This window comes from Anastrepha obliqua, chromosome 5 (genome assembly GCF_027943255.1).
Source record: "Anastrepha obliqua isolate idAnaObli1 chromosome 5, idAnaObli1_1.0, whole genome shotgun sequence".
Lineage (NCBI taxonomy): Eukaryota > Metazoa > Arthropoda > Insecta > Diptera > Tephritidae > Anastrepha > Anastrepha obliqua.
The window spans coordinates 126,737,190-126,756,856 of record NC_072896.1 but is presented as its reverse complement, the minus strand read 5'-3'; the positions used below and the strand labels follow the sequence as shown (position 1 = coordinate 126,756,856).

General features: G+C 47.0%; 1 protein-coding gene across 6 annotated transcripts in view; it reads left to right on the top strand.

The window, feature by feature from the left end:
- LOC129247148 (protein split ends) overlaps window positions 1-19,374 on the top strand; it is a 108,264-nt gene extending 88,890 nt beyond the window's left edge. For 5 of the 6 annotated variants that reach the window (XM_054886105.1, XM_054886109.1, XM_054886110.1 and 2 more), the window contains 9 exons: window positions 37-966; window positions 1,464-2,057; window positions 2,128-2,273; window positions 2,396-16,487; window positions 16,575-16,687; window positions 17,161-17,395; window positions 17,483-17,872; window positions 17,936-18,273; window positions 18,347-19,374. In XM_054886105.1, coding sequence (XP_054742080.1) covers window positions 37-966; window positions 1,464-2,057; window positions 2,128-2,273; window positions 2,396-16,487; window positions 16,575-16,687; window positions 17,161-17,395; window positions 17,483-17,872; window positions 17,936-18,273; window positions 18,347-18,634 — 17,126 coding nt within the window. In that variant the 3' untranslated portion in view covers window positions 18,635-19,374. The remainder of the gene's footprint in view (window positions 1-36; window positions 967-1,463; window positions 2,058-2,127; window positions 2,274-2,395; window positions 16,488-16,574; window positions 16,688-17,160; window positions 17,396-17,482; window positions 17,873-17,935; window positions 18,274-18,346) is intronic. The other variant, XM_054886106.1, reaches the window with a different exon arrangement.
- The last annotated feature ends 293 nt before the right edge of the window (window positions 19,375-19,667 follow it).

Below are 19,667 nucleotides of genomic sequence, written 5' to 3'. Positions count from 1 at the left end.
TAATTATGAATGTGTTGGTCTTGTTTTTTTGAACAGGTACAAGTGGAATGGCAGGCAGTGGCAATGTCAGCAGTAACTCCAGCAGCAGCAGTAGTAGCAGTGGCAGTAGCTCAGCGTGCAACCCAGTCAACCCAGTCGTTCATTCCGAAGACAATCGCCCGCTTGCTATCTGCGTACGCAATTTACCCGCACGTTCCTCAGATACATCCTTAAAGGATGGTCTTTTTCATGAGTACAAAAAGCATGGCAAAGTCACCTGGGTAAAAGTGGTTGGCCAGAATTCGGAGCGTTATGCGCTGGTTTGCTTCAAAAAGCCGGACGACGTGGAGAAAGCACTCGAGGTCTCACAAGACAAACTCTTTTTCGGTTGCAAAATAGAAGTTGAGCCCTATCAAGGCTATGATGTGGAAGATAATGAGTTCCGACCGTACGAAGCCGAACTGGACGAATACCACCCGAAATCGACGCGCACTCTCTTCATTGGCAATTTAGAGAAAGATATAACGGCCAGCGAGTTGCGTAGTCACTTTGATTGTTTTGGTGAAATCATCGAAATCGACATTAAAAAACAAGGCACACAGGCGTATGCATTCTGTCAATATTCAGATATCATATCTGTAGTGAAAGCAATGCGCAAAATGGACGGTGAACACCTTGGAAGCAATCGAATTAAGTTGGGTTTTGGAAAATCGATGCCTACGAATTGCGTCTGGATAGATGGAGTGACGGAGAAGATCTCCGAGTCGCTGTTGCAATCGCATTTCTCGCGTTACGGCACCGTGACGAAAGTGATTGTTGATCGTATGCGGTATCTGGCGCTGGTATTGTATGACCAAATACAGTACGCGCAAACCGCTGTGAAAGAGATGCGCGGTGCGACGTTGCGTGGCCGACGACTGCAAGTGGACTTTGCTTCCCGCGAATGCCAGGATGCTTTCTATGACAAACTGGAGAAACAGAATGCAGGTGCGATGCGACTTAAAAGTAGAGTTTCTCATTCATTCGAACATTTAAAAAAACTATTTTGGATATGTTGCCTAAATTGAAAGGAAAAAATATATGCAATGTTTTATTTCGAATGGAAGGGCTACTTATTGTCTGAATGTCTCTCATCTATTTTTATACCTATTGACAAGACAGTAACTAAATTGATTCCATTCCGAAAGAGGTTTAACCAATATTCAAAAACGTCACAATTGGTTTAGTACACATTGACAAGTGGGCGTGGCTCATCATAATTAGTATTTCGTTTATACTTTTTATGCCTAATTGACTAATTTTGGGATGCATTTTTTTAACTGGACCGAAATTACACAAAATTATTTTACCTTGATAGTTTGAAGTGCTTGATAAGGAACCGTCTGAACTCTTATATTTGAGAATTCATAAGAACAATTTTATTGTCTCACCAGAAAATTTGTTAATAGTCCAAATTAGAATGTGTTTTTATGTCTCTTTTTCAGGTAATCGATTCAACCGGTACGACTCCCAATCGCGTTCGCGCGCCTCGTCTTTCACTCGCCATCAGAACTCGAACGATGGGTGTTCTCCTAACAATACACCTGGAAGTAGCAGCAGTTGCAGTGGCTCTAGTGTAACAGCAGCCATTGCTGTGCCTGCGTTGTCATCTGCGATTGTCGCCGGCGTCACCGCTGGCAATATTACAACGTTGTCAAATAGCTCGTTGGTGCCGCAGAACACACCCATGTCGGGCAATTCGACGCCAGCTCGGAGTCGTGGGTCACGCAGTTCACGACACACTGTAGACTACGATTACTTGGATACGCGCCGATTTCGTTCATATGATGAATATAGTCAAGGTTCAGGCGCTTCGCACGACGAGGATGCCGCCTCGCAGACCGTGTATTCTGCTGGCGGCAGCGGTGGCGGTCTGCGCTCCGACTCACCACTCCTCTCCCGATTGGGACCAATTGTTAGCGGCATTGCAGCCAACCCAGCACCAAGTGCGAACGAACGGGTAAGTGAAACGCTTGAAGTGACGGTTAATAGCAGCAGTGGTCGCCGTCGTTGTGATAAAAGTCCTGCGAAACAAAAAGGTAGACAAATCAAATTTCATATCTCTCATTGGTATCCGAATTACAGCGTCGTTACTTGGTTTTCCTGCAGGTGATATAAGAATTCTACAAAAAGAACGTTCCCATCTTTTAGAGCAACTTGAAGAATGCCCGTCCAGTGGTGATGAGAGTATAGTGAGCCCGCGAAAGCGTATCAAAATCGATCATCATCATTCCATGAACACTGGCAGTGGATTGGTATGTTATCTTTTTGTTTGATTTTATCTAAATAAGTGCATTCGATTGGCATTGAATTATTTGATTTCTAATTTTGTTTAAATCTGCTTATTAATATGATAAACATTCATTATTATTTGCAGTCTCAGTCGCATATGTCGGAGACAGGAAACAATGCTAGTGATCAACATAGAAGTAACCTAAATTCCAACTGTGATGCTACCGTATATGATGTCTCGGCAACAGCCGGGCAACGGAAGAGTGAACCGCGCCGCCTTTCAGATTCCAATAATCACCCCAGTCTCAAGTACCACCAATCTCAGTATCACGCGCACTCCCATTCAATGCAGCTGTCGTACCAGCAGCAACCGGTTCGCCGACCGTCCACTGATATAACGGTGACACCGGGCGCTGTTGGTGTAGGGTCCGTTTCCAATCGGCACGGAAGCGTGAGTAGTACTGGCTCTGGAAGTGACCACCACCTTCCACCATCACATTCTAACCCTTCCGGAACCAGCGGGCTTTCGAATGCGATTGCTTGCAAACGACGGCGGATTACGGCTGCAAGCAATAGCGGCAGTGGCAGTACGCTTTCCTCATCTGGCTCCACTGCGCCATATAATAGTTTATCTAATAGTGCTGGTGGTGGTAGTGGCGCAGGAAGTGATGATTATCAGCAGCATATTTCACGAGGTCGTGGCCATCCATTACATTCCCATCATTCGCATGAAGCCAGTGGCGGCGAGAGCGCAGACGGCTCGCGTCCGGGCACACCACTTTGCGACGAGCGTCCTGAAGTGTTGCCCAGCGATCCACGGCGGGCACCACGTGAACGTCGGCATGAGCCATTGATATTACCTCTCCCGAAATTCGGCATTCAGTTTTTTCATCAGTATCGTAATAGTATGGCAGGCCCGACAATTTCGAACGCCACAAGTCACAGTGGAGGCAACATACCAGGCTACCATCACAGCAATATCGGAATGCTGTCTTCTTCGTCAATGGCAGCATGTAACAGCGGCGTCGGCACACACATGTTGCCAAACACCAATTTGAGCAGTAATATTTATTCTAGTCATAGTTCTGTGGCGACGACAGCGACGACAACATCGTCTTCAGGTTCCTCCACTGTACCAGGGTTCCCCTTGCATAGTCCACCTACTCGATACTCTTCGCACTGGCGTCCGCATCAGCATCATCACCAACATAGCCACGGCCACAGTCATCCACCGCACACGCACTATAATCAGCCTGTAACTGGTACAACTGGTGCGACAATGATTAGTCCGTTGAGGCCACGTTCGCTCAGTTCCAATTCTAGTGATTCGGATGTACCAGTGCAGTCAAGTGGCAGTCCTTCATTGGAAGAGCGCATACGCACGCTTGATGAAATGTATGAACGGTGGTCTGGCGGGGGAGCTGGAGGGGCTAGTGGTCCAAATGTTAGTGCGAGTGCAGTTAAGCGTCATGATTTTGGCAGCCATGGCCATTCTCTTTTTCGGCATACGTTTCGTAGCACCGAACATCATAGTGGAACACATCTGGCAGGTAGCAGTGTAGCAGCCTCTACTTCACGCTATAAGTTCACTGATATCAATGTCAAAGAGATTAAACCTTCCGAGATTCTGAAGTCAGTGTTAGCAAAGAAATCTATATTCGACGATGACCTACAGCGACTGAAGAAGAACCAGTGGTATGAGCCATCTTCGGATGCCACACAAATGGCAAAGCACATAACCGGAGTTTGTACCTCACCCGGTCTTCCCAATTTGGCAGCCACAAAGACGCCTGTGGTTGGATGTACCACTACAAACCCTGCTAATGCTACGATAAACAAATCGTCTGGTGGGCTGCTGCAGCGATTAAGCAGTCTTTCACCGATGAATTCGCCACAGGCTTCAATATCACCGTATAACAGTCCTTCGCCGTCGCCTTCAGTGAGTGGTAGTTTGACAGCCCCATTACTTACTTGTGTGACCAAAATTGTAACGACGACTGCGGCAAGTGGCACTAGCACCGGTGTAACGACAACAAGTTGCACCAGCATATCGAGTGTTGCATCGGCTACTAGCTCGGCAGCCGCCATGAAGGGTCTGCAATACCCATTTCCCAGCCATCCGCCATTGCCGAGCACGGCCGCGCCCCCACCTACAGCACAACCGGCTCCTCCCGCTGGACCTGCTCCATCAGATCTGCCGCAATCAAAAGCAGCGCATGTGACCACATCAGAAACAAACAACTTAATGTTAAATAGCTCGAGAGTGAAGGTAAATTCGATTACCAAAAGCATTAATTCACCATGGACGCCATCTGGAGGTAGTACTGGGGATGAGCGTATGGTTGCGAGCACAGGCGACGGTCGTGTGCTGACCAAATCAGTCTCCGTTCCAGGTAGTACAAATATTGGCACAGTGAAGTCTATGAATGCGCACGCGCCAGCTGGTGATGCACCATCTCATTCTTTAAGCCGAAGCTCCTCTTTAGGTGTAAGTGCTAAAGTGGATGAGGATATTTCTAAACATTCAAAACAACAATCAAGTTCGCCGTCCATTTCGAAGAAGAGCGAACGCAGCTCTCACAAGCATAATCACCGCAGTGAGAATGAGAAGCGGTCTTCGAGAGGAGAGCGTGCGTCTGAAAGGCGAAAAAACTCAACAAATTCTCAACCCTCAGTTGCGTCGACGCCGCGAGTAGAGGATGATTCAAGTGAAGGCGAAGAAAAAGATGGTGAAAAAGTAGAGAAAGAGCGAAAAGAGCGAGAACCTGATAAGGATCGAGAGAAAGAGAAACCGTACAAAGAACGTGAACGTGAACGGGAGCGAGAGAAAGATCGCCAAGAACGTGAGAAGCGTGAAAAAGAACAGCGAAAACAAAAAGAGGAGAGCGAATCACGTGCGCGTAAGGAGTGTGAAGAACGCGAACATAAAGAGCGCGAGGAGCGTCAACGAAGAGAACTTGAAGAACGAGAGCGTGAGCGTGAACGAGAACGGGCGGAGAAAGAACATGACCGCAGAGAACGTGAGCGAAAAGAACGTGAACAAAAGCTCGCGAAGGAGCACAAGGAGAAAGAAGAACAAGAACGAAAAGAACAGGAGCGAGAAGAGCAACTGCAACGTGAAAATAAAATGAAAGAAGAACGCGAACGTCGTGAACGAGATAGAGAACGAGCGGAATCAGAGCACGTCGATAGAGAGCGTCAAGATCGAGAATTGCATCGAGAACACTCGCGGAAAAAATCAGAAGCTACCAGCAAAAACGATGTCGACCAAATCCATACACTGAATAATAACCAATCTACAAGTGAGTACTTTCTCCACGTTACTGATGCTGATCGCCTAAATAACAAAGAGAATGCTGTAGATGACAGAAAAAGTCCCATGACCGTTGAGGCTTCCAACAAACATCACGGAAGAAAGTCGTCTCGTAACTCTCCCATACGCTTACCGAAACGTCGTTTAAGTTCACAAGATAGTAACCACGGCAATTTAAGTGGCCCAACAGCAATATGTGAGGACCCAGCCAAACGTTTACGCATCGATACCCAAAACCAATTAAATGAACGACAACCTTCAAAGGAAACTTCACATTCCCACGATCTGTCGACGAAACAGTCGAGCGGAAAACATCATCATCAACGGTCGTCTAATCAGACCAGCACCTCTAATGCGAACATTGCTACAGATGCAGCTGCATGCTCCGAAGAAAAACCCAAGTCCAAAGAACATTCGAATAAGCACAGAAGCAGCAAACATCACAAACATCAACAAATGCCACCTCATCAAGGCAATACCAAAGACTCGAACAGAGAAGGTGAGGATAATAACACTTCAGCGTCTGCCATCACAGCGACTACGGTGGCGGTGGCGGTAACAGAAAAAGTAATCCATCATGAAAATATTTCGGATCAGGAGGATGAGAGTTCCGCCCCAACTCATTACCAAAGCAAGCATTCGCTTAATTCCAGTGGTGACGAAGACACCATGCCTCAGCTTACAACTCAGCAGAGATCAGTAAGTGGTGGCAGTCAATACAAGCAGCGCGATCATAATGTCAGTGGCGTAAATCATCATAATCGCCATAAAAGTAAACGGGAACATCGCGAGAGAAAACGACATTTAACTACAGAGTCTCTAGTGTCGGCAACTAGTAACAACTTGACGGACGAAGAACCAACTCATAACCCAAGTCGACGGGCATCAGGCGCGGGTTCGCACAGCAGCGAGTCGACTTTGTCGATTCTGAAATCAAAGCAGGAAGATCGAATGAGTTCCGAACGAAAGTCTTCGCGTTGTTCGGATGAAGGACTTGTTTTGGCCCCGCCACAACAATCACAACATCGACAGGGTAATAACGCGAAAGCGACCCCTTCACGAAGAGTGATAATGAGTTCGGGAGACTCGGACGACTCAGACGATCCAACAAATAATGGGAAAAAGCACTCAATATTCGACATACCCGACGAAGGTCCCTATATATCGATGTACGATAAAGTGAAGGCGCGCTCGTGTAAAAACATGCAGAAGCACGAAGAGGAGAAAAAGATCAAGGCGAAATTTACACAACTCAAACAATCACGCGCCAAGCGCGAGGAAAAAAAACGCTCAACTAGCTATGAAGGTGATTCAGATTCTGATTTCGATGAACGCAATCAACGCAGCGGCGGCAGCAGTTCCTATAAGTCGCGCAATCAGACAAATCTTACATCCTCTTCAGACGAAGGCGATGCTACAAATATGGGTGCACGTCGTCGCAGTTCTCAAGCGTCTTCACATCCACAGCGTATGTTCTCTGATTCTGACTCGACCACAACAGCTGAGGCAGAAGCACGTCGTAGCAAACTACATCATAAACTACTTCGTCTGTGCGATGATGATGGTGATGAGAGCACTGAAGACGAAGTACACGCCGATGCCCGCAAATCTATGACATCGTCGCCAAGTAAGCGTCTTTCCGCCAAACGAAATTCACATTCAACGCGAATCGCATCCGACTCCGAATCACAGTCGCAACCTGCGGGGGATATAAAAATCAAGCAAGAATTAACTGACGATGAGGAGCGGGATAGCAAACCCAAACTTCAGATGAAATCAGAAATTCAGCAACCAGAACCCCAAGCGGAGACGGATGAGGACGTCAAGCCAAAACAGCCTTGCATAAAAACAGAAGACGAGTCAATATTACCACCAGTCAAACTGGAATATAAACATTTTTCGGGCAATTCAATGATTGAGCATCCAGACTATGAATTTACTTTGGAACATTCAACTTCTAAATCGTCACTGAAAGTCCAGCAGCATTGTTCGCCCGAGTCCCGAAAGAAACACAAGAAAAGTAAGAAACGTCAGAAGAATGTGTTACCGCTATCGAATGTCTCAACACCGCATAGCATAGTCGAAGCGAAAAATGTTTTGGTTACACTTACCCCAGGCTCTTTCCAACTGATGAACTTCATGAGTACACCGGAGAACAAAGTAAAGACGGCACTGTCGCCAACATACGATCCATTTGACGAACTGAAACGTGAGTGCTCTTCGATATCCACTACACCGCACGCAAACAATGGCGCAAATGAATTATCTATTGGTGAAAAGAAACGCCATAAGGAGCGCAAGGAGAAAAAGCGCGAGAAAGTGCGTAATATGAGCGATGGAGGTGGGAGCATTGATTCAGATAAAATGTCCAAAGAAGAGCGACACCGCTTGAAGAAGTCGAAAAAATCGAAGAGCCTCGATACCATGCGAATGTTGAATACAGCTTCCAATGCAGTAAAAACGACTGCAGCTACATCGACTTTGGTGGTATCGGTGGCGGTTTCCTCGGCAACATCAGCAACTCCCCTTGTAGTTACAACTCCAACATCTGCAGCGCAGACTGCCAACTACCAGACTATGACGGCTAAGCGCAGTGGGGAAAAAATGGAAGATATATTCGGGCCAATATCCGATGAGGAGTCTCAATTTACAGATGCTGAGCCGAAAGAATTGGCCTCAACGTTTTCGCTGGATGTTAAATATGGTGGGCTTTTGACTTCGTCCAGTAGCATAACTGGGCCGATAGTCTCGGCAGCACTTAATCCGTACAAACAGGATCCTTTGACACCAAAATCACACACTGTTGAAGAGAATGAAGAGAATAAGCAGAAGGTGCCTACTATCATCGGTGATGGTGGTGGCCACATAGACCGCGAACGCCACCGAAAGGAGAAACGTGAAAGGCGGCGTAAAGAGCGTGAGAAGTCGCGTGAACAACATGCACTCTCTGCATTGCAACAACAGAAACATCATATTGATGATGAAAATAGCGTCGATCTTGACGAGGCGGGACGTGCACTGGAGGCCCAACTGATGGAAGATTCCGACAATAAAACCACTGAAGACGCCACACCCTCCACTGCTACGACCTACCGTAGCGATATGACCGATGTGTTCCGCTTTTCTGATGGTGATGAAAATTCTCTCGACTCGAATGTGCCGCGTACAGATAAAACAGATGCTGCTGAAGTAAATGTTTCCTCCAATACGCAGACGGAGGTAGGCATTCTAAATGCATCTGCTTTAACGCCATTGCACGTCAAAAGTAAAGAGAAAAAGAAAAAGAAGAAAAGGTCGAAGGAAGAGAGACATCATCACCAGCGTCGTGAGACTGGTACCTCGACAGCTTCGCTGCAACACCAACAACAACAGCAGACTCAGCCGTCACTAGCGTCATCCCAACATACCGCCATGTCTCCACCGTCAACCACAAAACTTTCGATTGATGTATTGGCAGCCAATGCCAAGCAACAGCAAAAGATGGAGAACGAAATGTGTAGCGAACAGGTTGAAGGAAACTCCACGTCTACAACACACTCTCCCCTCTGTAAACCTTCGCCAAGTTTGCCATGTCTGACTGACGACGATATTGACTTGGGTGTACAAACAATGCTACCAGCAGCCATATCCAACACTGCTGACTTGCTATCTTTATCGCCAATACGTGAAAAGAAATTGATAAGTCCAATACCAAAGACCCCGACCACAAGCACGGTACCGTTTGCGAACGAAAAACCCCATACTAGCGCCTATGACACAGCTACCTCTCCAGTGAGCTCGTTTACCCCCGTAGCGGTGACCGCTGCATCCACACCAACAACAGTTGGTATCGCCTTAACCATATCGGCGACAGCATCTATGGAATCAAGCTCTACCTCCTCTACTACAGGCACACCAACGTCCACGAAAAAGAAATCTGACATTTTCATACCTGGTTTCGATGGTAAATTGGATGAGCAGATCAGTGAGTCGGCGGTAAAATCCATTTCGGTGGAGTTCAATACATCCATATTGGATGCGAATGCTGATGAACCAAAAATTCCAGTAGAATCACCACCAGATCATACTGCCAAACACATGGAGAAAACGGAAGACACAAAATCGCGAGTAACAATTTCACAAGAAGAGACAGAAAGTGCTGTGTCTGCCCTATTGGGCGAAAGTTTTGGCAGCTCCTCTAATATTGACTACTCTTTCCAAGATGATGCACTCGAAGATGACTTGGCCGTTGTCGATAATACTAACGTCGAGTCAACTGAACCAGACGAGGAAGCCGCTATTGCAGCAAAAGCTATTGAGACGCCGAACGAGCCTTTGCATCCAGAAGAAGATGCCGAAGAAGTCAGCAAAGCCGTGCAAAGTCTGAGTGCCGAAGAGATGGATGTCAAAGTTGACACACCACAATCTGAGCGCGGGCTACAAATCGATACAGACACGGAGGAGAATGCTGATGAAGCTGATAGCAGTGGAATCAGTCTAAAAATTGACGAGTCTGCAACATCTGGTGATGTATCCGATGAGTTAGGCGACAAAGAAAGTAAGTTTCTTGTGCAACCTAATCCTACAACCGAGAACTTATTTATATCTCAATCAACAGAGAAAAGTGCATCCGAAACACTGGTTGAAGATCAAGTAGAGCATAATAAGCCACCTTCAGTCATTACCAAACTGGATGCCAATACATACAACAATAATAGTTCACAAGCTGCCGAGTTGCCGGCGAAAGTGAACATTTTGTCCCAGTCATCTAAATTGGAACCGCCGACAATAAGCAACTTGGTACAGCCAGCAGTGCAACCTGTGAAATCAGTGCTGCCATCTATGGTCAGTTTGGAGGCACCCTCAACAACAATCTCCGACTCAGCACCAGATAGACCAATGGTGTCCGCGATAACCACATTTGCCACTAGCAAAACGGCTTCACCCTCTATCTCAACCACAACAGCAAGCATCACCACCACTGTACAATCGCCCACAACCGTTAAGATTACCTCTTTGCTATCTCCACCGGCATCTTCTCAGCAAGACACAAGAACATTTGTTGTAACTGCATTGTCGAATTCACTTGCAACGCCTCCCACCATTAGCATTCCAGAGCCGCCCGCTCATTTTGCTATACCGCAATTATTGATATCGCCCAGAAGTGGTAGCAGCGCTTCTGGTGACCAACAAGTTCTGCTCTCGCCTAAAGGCCAACAGAAACAACAATCACCACAAATGCCAGGACATCCAATCACTGCTTACACACTTAATGTGCGTGCGCCATCTCCACACAGTCCGCAAAAACATACCCCGTCCAGCCGTGGCAGCACACCAACACGACAACTAAGCCCTACTGCCATAGCAATGGCATCACCATCATCGACGCAAATAACACAACATCAGCAACAACAACACCAGTTGCTGCTGCATGTTGGCGTTCAACGGCCATCGCCATTGCTTTCACAGCAGCAGCAACAGCAGCAGGGCCAGATGAGCTCGTCAAATGCAAGCTCGCCATTGCCTACAAGTGCTAGTGGTGCTGTGCAACAGTCAACAACACCGGTTGGAGGTGATAATAAATTGCATTCACCACAACAACTGCATAATACAGATAGTGGAAGTACGGGAGGCAGTCTGAAAAATCCCAACCCTTTGCCATCGACTACGAATATAAATCTTTCCAGCGCCCGCAATCAATCAGTGCAACAGGCGGCTAAGTCACATATAGACCAAAACTTAGGCACCACAGTTGGAATGCTTCCATTGACTGTGCAGAAAATGCCACCGATGCCAGCGCATCCGACAATCATCAGCAAAGTAGTGAGTGTCCAGCCACAGCAGGCCCAACAGTCAACGATGTCGCCACCGCTACCATCTGCTCAAGCCTCTGCGAAAGGTTCCTATATAAGTAGCCACCAGCAAGTAACAGCTGCACAACAACATCAGCAGCAACAGCAACAGCACCATAATCATCCCCAAGCTTTGCAATTGGCATCACAATCACAACATGCACACCAACAACGCCATTCCCCTCAGATAATTCAGTCAATGCAAAAAATGCCGACATATCAACAACAGCAACCGCAATACGTGCAGCAGCAACACTTGTTGCAACAACAGAGGCAGCAAATACAGCAACAGCAGCAACAACAACGCCAACAGCATCATCAGCAAATGCAACAGCAAATTTTACAACAGCAACAGCAGCAACAACAACATCAACAGCAGCAGCAATTAATCCAAATGCAAAAGTTGCAACACCAACAGCAGCAACAGAATAAGCAGATTGCCATAATTTGTAGTAATGCCTCTACAGTGTCAGCGCTTCCCCCACAACAACAGCAACAGCAACAGAGACAACGTGTGCTGCCAACACTACAAAATACTCCACAAGTGCAGCCATTAGTCCAATCCCAACCTCAACAGCCCCTCCAATCACAGCAGCAACAAATATCATCGAATCGCCCAGTTACAAGCCTAGCAAATACGACAGTGACGTCTGGCCAACCGAATTTGGTGATATTACGGTCGCAGCAGCCTCCAATTACTAGTGTAGCCTCTGTGAGTGGCCTCCCACAAAACGTCATACAATGCACCGCACAAACACCACAAAAACAGGAGCAAACGACCGGGGGGCATGCGGCAACACCAACATCCATGCAGCAGCAACTATCGAATAGAATCACAGCCGCTGGCATCCCGTTCATTCCTCAAATGCCATCCACGAACCCGAAGGAGCAAAAGCAACTGCAGAAGCCACAAAATGGCAACAACCCACAACAGTCGATTTCACCTTCTTCTGAAGCAACCAAGCAGAGTTCAGGCTCCGCAAATGCACCAATATTGCAGCTTTGTGCGCAAGAAGCGACCACTGCTACTGATCCGAAACCGTCAACACCGAAACCTATCCAAACATTTGAACTCAATAAACAATCGCAAAAACCACCAACAGCTGTGGGTCATGAAAAGCCAACACAAAAATTGGCGGAAAGTGTGTCGGTGATCTGCAGCATTGAAACCAACACACCTGTGGATAAAGCGACAATCAAATCATCGGTTCAGCAGAATAGAGATTCTGCAATGCCTGCACTCAACGTTGAAGAATCTGTAGTGTCTGTAGGCGCAGTGAAACCATTGGATTCGGTCATAAAGAAAGCTGATGCGTCGGATCATAAGAGCGCACACAGCATCTCAGTTTCACAACTCCCGGAGGTGGAGGCCAGAACCGACAAATCTACTTCCATACCAACAATAAACCAGACAATAGCGAACCCAAACGAGAAAGACAGTGCGAATTCGCAGCGTGGTACAAATCCAACAACAACAGCATCAAATATTGCAGATATAGCCAAATCTTCATCGTCTACAATGGCATCAAACTATGGTAAGTCAACTGAGAATGCTTCCAGTAAACAGACGACATATAGTGCGCCCGAGTCAAGTGCCACAAGTAGCACCGAGCACGAAACCGAAGACGAAACCGAAACAAAGCAGACAACTGTTATGTTGGAAGGATCTGGTGCTGCAAGTACGATGACTGGAAATCTTGGTTTCGGGCGGCCCAGTGCAAGTACACGTGGCGCAACTGCCAGGCGCGGTCGTCAGCCGCGTGGTGGAAAGAAGCAAACTGGGGGGGTTGTAACATCCGTTTTGACGCCTCAGTTGGCGGCTCCTCCTCAGGAGCCCAGTGGCATTCAAACACGTTTACGGAAACCTGCAACGGTAACGCCAGTGATACGGGGACGTAAAGGTCGTCCGCCGCGTAATCTTTTGGCACAACAACAACAGCAACAAGTTGCACAACACCAGCCTCAAATGTCTCTGGCTGCGGAAACTGTTGATACAGGTAGCGAGAAAAAAGCTCGGAATCAAGCTGCGACCGCAAGAAGTGGTCCAGCTGTTGGTGGCTCAGATGTGTACGAGTTTCACGATGACTCTGGAGAGGAATCAAAAACAACACAAGACAGTATTCACAGCTCGGGTGGTTCAAGTGGCAGTGATGTGCGGCCTCGTTTGATTTTAACCATTAAACCTGGTCAAGCAGCACCTATTGTAAAAGCTAGTGAAAAGCCAAATGTTCCTTCCCCAGAGGAAACACCTACCTCAATAGCCCCTTCGACACCGACGCGTCTGCAACAAGAACCCGCTAACGTCGCGTCAGGTGTTCAGCTTGAGCCAAGTGATGGTAACAAAACCGAAGCCCCTAAATCTAAAACTGTATCTACAACATCGACTGCCGCGCAATCAGCGCAGCTACCGGACATGCCTATCATGGACGTTATTCAGGCAACTCCTGTCATCGCGGCAGTGACTTCGTCTTCTGCAGCAGCAACATCGAACAAATTAGAACATTTGCTGCCATCGCATGCAACAGCAGCGGCCCAAATGAACACATCAGACCTACTTGCCAGCCCGGGCGGTACTCTCGCAGGGGCAAACACCAGAAAATCGCGTCGATTGCAAGAAAAGGACCGCTGTACAATTGACGATATCATTGAAGACGTTGTGCGTAATACTGCGCCTTCAGCTGCAGCCGCTATTGCCGCTGCATTGTACCCGAAAGGTCCGCAGACCCCTCCTAGACGTTCAGGACGTAATGCAAACACCATAAATTCGAAAAAGGGCAGTGGTGGGGATACACCCACGCACACACCTTCATCGCCGGCCGTAGGACGCCCACGGCGGTCTAAAGATCGCAAAGGCAGCATTGAGCACGCCAATGCCTCACTTGATCTCTCTTCAAGCGATACAGATGAACAACATAAGAGAACAGTCGCTATGCCTACGGAACAGGAGCAGCGCTCATTAACATCTACTGCAGCAACACATGAAGAAGAAGTATTAGCTGTAAGCGTACAAAATATTTCTTCGAGTACTTCGAACGCTGCTGTTTCGAAGCCTTTGCAAGTAACATCTGCAACAACTAAGCCAACATTGATAGGATCGAAAGTGTTGACAACAATGCCGACATCGCAACAGCAACAGCTTCACCAGTTACCCACTTTAAGCGGGTCAACGCAAACTCCAGCTCAACCTTCAATGCAGACGGAACCACAGCCAATACCAATGCAAACCCATCACGCTTTGCCACAACACCCGAAAAAGAAGGCGCTCGCTGCGGCCGAAATAGAGTCACTTGCTGCCAGCAATAGCAGTCCTAAAACTAAAAACGGTCGCGAGGAAAGCAACAATCCATCTGCGTTGTCATTATCGAGTGGTGAAGTACCTGCTCGTCAACCCTTACCCACAACCACTCTTAAAAAGGGTGGTGGTATCGCGGATGCAGCGAGTAAAGCACTTATTGACCCAGTCACAGGAATAATCAGTGACAATATTAAGGAGTGCAAAGAAAGCAACATTCCACCTGCCACGGCGACTGTAGTTGCCACGGCTGCAACCTCTTTAGCCACCATTCACAAAACGCCTTTGGATGCGAAGAAAATGATGCAGGCGGCCATAGCTGCGGCAACCGCAGAAACCGCAGTGCAATCGCATGAAATTCGTGGCGCGGCACCGTTGATAAGCAAAGGCGTAACCAATACAATCAATTCGCAAATGCCACAAATTATCGTGCAAGCGACACAGGCCTCGAATACGGCACCTACATCCGCGGCCATGAAGCCGTTACAGGTGGAGGCTTCGCCCAAGACACTAAGCACTCCTATCTCCTTGCTGAACAAATCGGCTGTGAGTGTCGTTGTTAAGACTACAACAACGCCAGTCATCATAAAGCAACAAATTGTGCAGCCCCAAACAAAGATAACACCTGCGGTGACGGCCAGCACTAAACAATCCATTGTAGTGCAACAGAGTCCATTGGTGATGCACGCTCAGCCGTCAAATGTGCGCCCGCCCACGTTAAAGGCTCACGTCCTCAACAGCCAAAAAACGCTGCAGCAACAATCACCTACACCACACCACCTTGTGTCACAGGCGCAACAGCTGGCGCACCAACAAACCCAACAGCAAGCGAAACACATCGTAGTAACTAATTCCAATCACGTGATTGCATCCAATGTAATAACAACAAGGCAAACACTGCAGCAACACCCAGCCCCACAACAATTGTTGGTGAATATACCACCACCGAATGCTCAGCAAGTGTCAGCGAACATAAATTCACCGCACATGCAGCAACAGCAGCATTCGTCACAGCACCAGCCGGCACAGCAGACACTCGTAATTAAGCAAGGACAGACCGTCACCGGTCAGCAGACGCCACATCAGCCTGTGCATGTCCTCAACTCCAAAGCATCGGCCGACGTGCCAACTACAGCTCAGCACCACCAACACGGTAGCAACAAGCCGCAACAAGCAGCAACATATGCACCACCGCCATTGACTCAACAGCCGCAAATAACAGTGTTAACGCCACAGCAACAACACCAGTTGATTAAGCAGCATCAGCAGCAGCAGCATCAACAACAACAACAACAACAGCAGCAACAGCAGACAGTGCTTCAACCACCGGTCAGTGTCTCGATGGTTACGCAGCAGCAGCAGAAAACTGCGCACGCTCAGTTGCCGCACGGCGTGTCTGCTAGCCATCACCAGAGTCACAACAAAATTCAGCAACAGCAACAACAACCACAACAACAGCAGCCACCACAAGCGCAACAGCAGCAAGTGCAAACATCGCCGCTAGTAATGCAACCAGGTGGCATTATTGGTTTGCAGCACCCAACCATGTTGCTGCAGACCAAGCCATCGACTCTGCTACAAGCGCAGCAAGCCCATCAACAGATGACGCCGTCGCCGCCCTTACAAGGCGGAGTGATGTCAGTCGCTAGCGGCACAAAATCGGCAATCGCTGCCATGCACACGCTGCAATCGCAGGGCGTACAAATACTGCCCGGCAGTGTGGCGAGCCCTCCACCTTCGGCGCTCAAGCAGCCATCGGCGCAGCAGCAACAACATCCGCTCAATAGTGCCAGCGTTCCAGGTACGTTGTATTTCGGCGGAAAGACACTAAAAACGGCCCTCCGTATCCGTATATTTTTTTTTTATTATATTTTTCTGTTTTTAATAGGTGTGGGCAGCATTCGCACCAGCATTCCAACCCTGAGTCCTCAGGGCCAAACGCGAGTAACGCCGCTTCTTCTGCCGACGGGCCTGCCGATGCCACCTTTTGAGCCAAACATGGTAAGTCAAAGTTTCTCCATCTTTCACTTAATCTTCAAAATAGTTTTAGTGGATAAAGAGGCAATAAAATATTGGGTAGGGCGCATCTACTCAGAGAAAGTACATCCGACACTTTGATCAGTGTTATTGGCTAAATTTAAATAATAAATGTGAAGTGAAATGTAGAATCCTTAGGAATTTACAAAAAACCCTAAATCTTTAATTCTGTAAATCGTTGAAGTATATACTAATTTTTGCCATACCCAATTTGTGGACGCAGCATGAGATCGGCAGCTATTGCAGTAATGGTTCGGGCTCGCGCACAACAAAAAGTCCACCACCCGCTCATCAACAAGCCTCGCCCATAACACCGGTAAAGGGCCCGGGATTTTTTTCCTTTTGTTTTTGTTAATTTTTTGTGATCTTAGTTACTTGATTTGATTTGCTTAATTTTATAAAATAAATGAAATTAATTGACATTATTTCTATGACAGAGCGAGGCCAGTTTTCCTGTTAGTGGAATTCGAGGTGTACCAGCACGTGACTCGTTTATCATCTACCAGCATATTTTGCGCAATCAACAGGAAACAATCAACGCTTCTTTGCGTGGAGAATTTGACGAGAAAGTACTCGGTGGCAGTCCGCCATTGGAGCTGCGCAGGCCAGGCAGTGTCCCACGCACGATTGCTGTGCCGCATGCCCTTCAGAGTCCACAAGACCGTGCTACAGGTACATTAATACTGAACAACATAAATATACATACATGCATATATATGTAGATATAAATACCAATGTAACAAAAACTTTCCCCCACAGATTCGCCTCAAATAGCTCAGGTGTATGTACACAACACCCGCATACCACATCCCCATTACTCGGAGCGCGCATTTTACGAGGCTGGTCGCCAAATACCCATCGAACCTCCGCCAGCGCATCGTTCGGTGTCAGCGCACAGTGTGGTGGCTCCCCCACCACCGGCCACAGCGCCACCACCAGGCGCAGGTGCAGCCAGTCCATTCATAGGTGCGCCAACGGTACAGCTGTCGTCAGCAGCACCAAACGTTACCACTAGCAGTGTGAATGTGCAGCCGCCAGCAGTAGCTGTTGCGCACCTGCATCCTGTACAACTGCTGGAACACGAGCGCGAGCAGCGCGAGCGAGAGCAACAGCAGCTGCAGCGTGAAAAGGAACGAATAGCAATGACAGGTAAGACATTTCTCGCATAATCAAAGTTGTATTAAATAATAAAATCATTTTTGATTTGTTAAGGCGCTAATGCGGATAATATACCAGTTGGTGCGCAATCCGCCACTCAAACTAGAAACATGCAAGTAGCGACGCCACCTCATGCCAATCTACAAGTGACACAACCACCCCCGGCCGACTCCCTTCTCACTTTACTGCAACGCTATCCAGTCATGTGGCAGGGCCTGCTGGCGCTCAAGACCGATCAAGCGGCAGTCCAGATGCATTTCGTATTCGGAAACCCACATGTTGCGCGCGCATCCCTGCCATGCAACCGAGACGGCAGCACACCACCACTGCGTATAGCGCAACGTATGCGACTGGAGCAAACACAACTGGAGGGGGTGACTAAAAAGATGCAGGTGAGTTATATCGCGCTTCAAATATCCATTTTCAGTGTGACAGATGGCAATCTCTCAACCTTCTTGCTTACAGTTTGAAAACGAACATTGCATGCTGCTGGCACTACCATGCGGGCGTGATCACGCCGACGTACTGCAACAGTCTCGTAACTTGCAAACTGGCTTCATTACCTACTTGCAGCAGAAAATGGCTGCAGGCATAGTGAACATACCGGTACCGGGCAGTGAGCAAGCAGCTTATGTGGTGCATATATTCCCATCATGCGACTTTGCTAATGAGAACTTGGAGCGGGCAGCACCTGATTTGAAAAATCGCGTGGCAGAGATCGCCCATTTGCTGATAGTAATAGCAACTGTCTAAGCTGTGCAACTGCCGCACAACGCATCCAATAAAATGCCAAATGTCAAGATTGGTTGTCATTCTGAGTCTAGAGGCATAACAAACGGATGTGCAATTGTGGAAACCAGATTTTAAACACTACCTAACTACTCCCATTCTACCACTGACCAAAAGTTACACTAAATATTACCTGATTGACGAAGTATGAAGTTTGTATGTTCTAGACAAGTCTCAGTGTATCGAATATGACTACTTGAAATAATGGAGAAACCTACAGCAAATAACAAATAAGAATTAAGATTATTCGCAGAACCGCTCGTACACAACAATAAATGAATGAACGTGAGATACACAAGTGTACATACAGATGTGACGGCGGTGCAGGTATAATTTATTTCATTTAATGGTAAACAATTCTAGAAGTTAAGTTCTAGGCAAAAAATGTTTGAGAAAAAAAATAAAAGTAAAAAATATAGAGCAGAACCAAGATATCTACAAGCCTGTTATAAACAACAAACGCGTAAATGCGTAAATGCGTAAAAACTTAGATCACACATAACCTAGAACTTTGATTAAGAAATTCGGTAAGATAAAAACAAAACGCAAAACGCAAATCGTAAATACAAAAATCACTACAGATTTTAAAGGTATGGAGTATCGGTGTGTGTTGTATTTGAAAACGTAATAAATTTGTGTACAAATACAGAAAAACGCATGCCCGCTGACAAACAGCCAAACAGGCACAATAAGAGAAAATTTAGCAAAATGAGAAAAGCAAACAAATAAAAAACTACACAATACACGATAATGCGTGCAAATATTCCAAGAGGTATTCCTAATTTGGAAAACGAATTAAAACAAAAAATGAAGAAAAGAAATTTAATTATATGAACTTGTTAAAATTGTATAGAACTTTAATTTTTATGCTGGATTAAGCAAATTGTTATAAATAAGCTTTGTGAATACCTCTATTATTTTTTATGTCTCTAGTTTTCGACACCGCACTTGTTTTATGAATAACATTTTCCTTAGTACAGAACGGAAAAATCGAAGC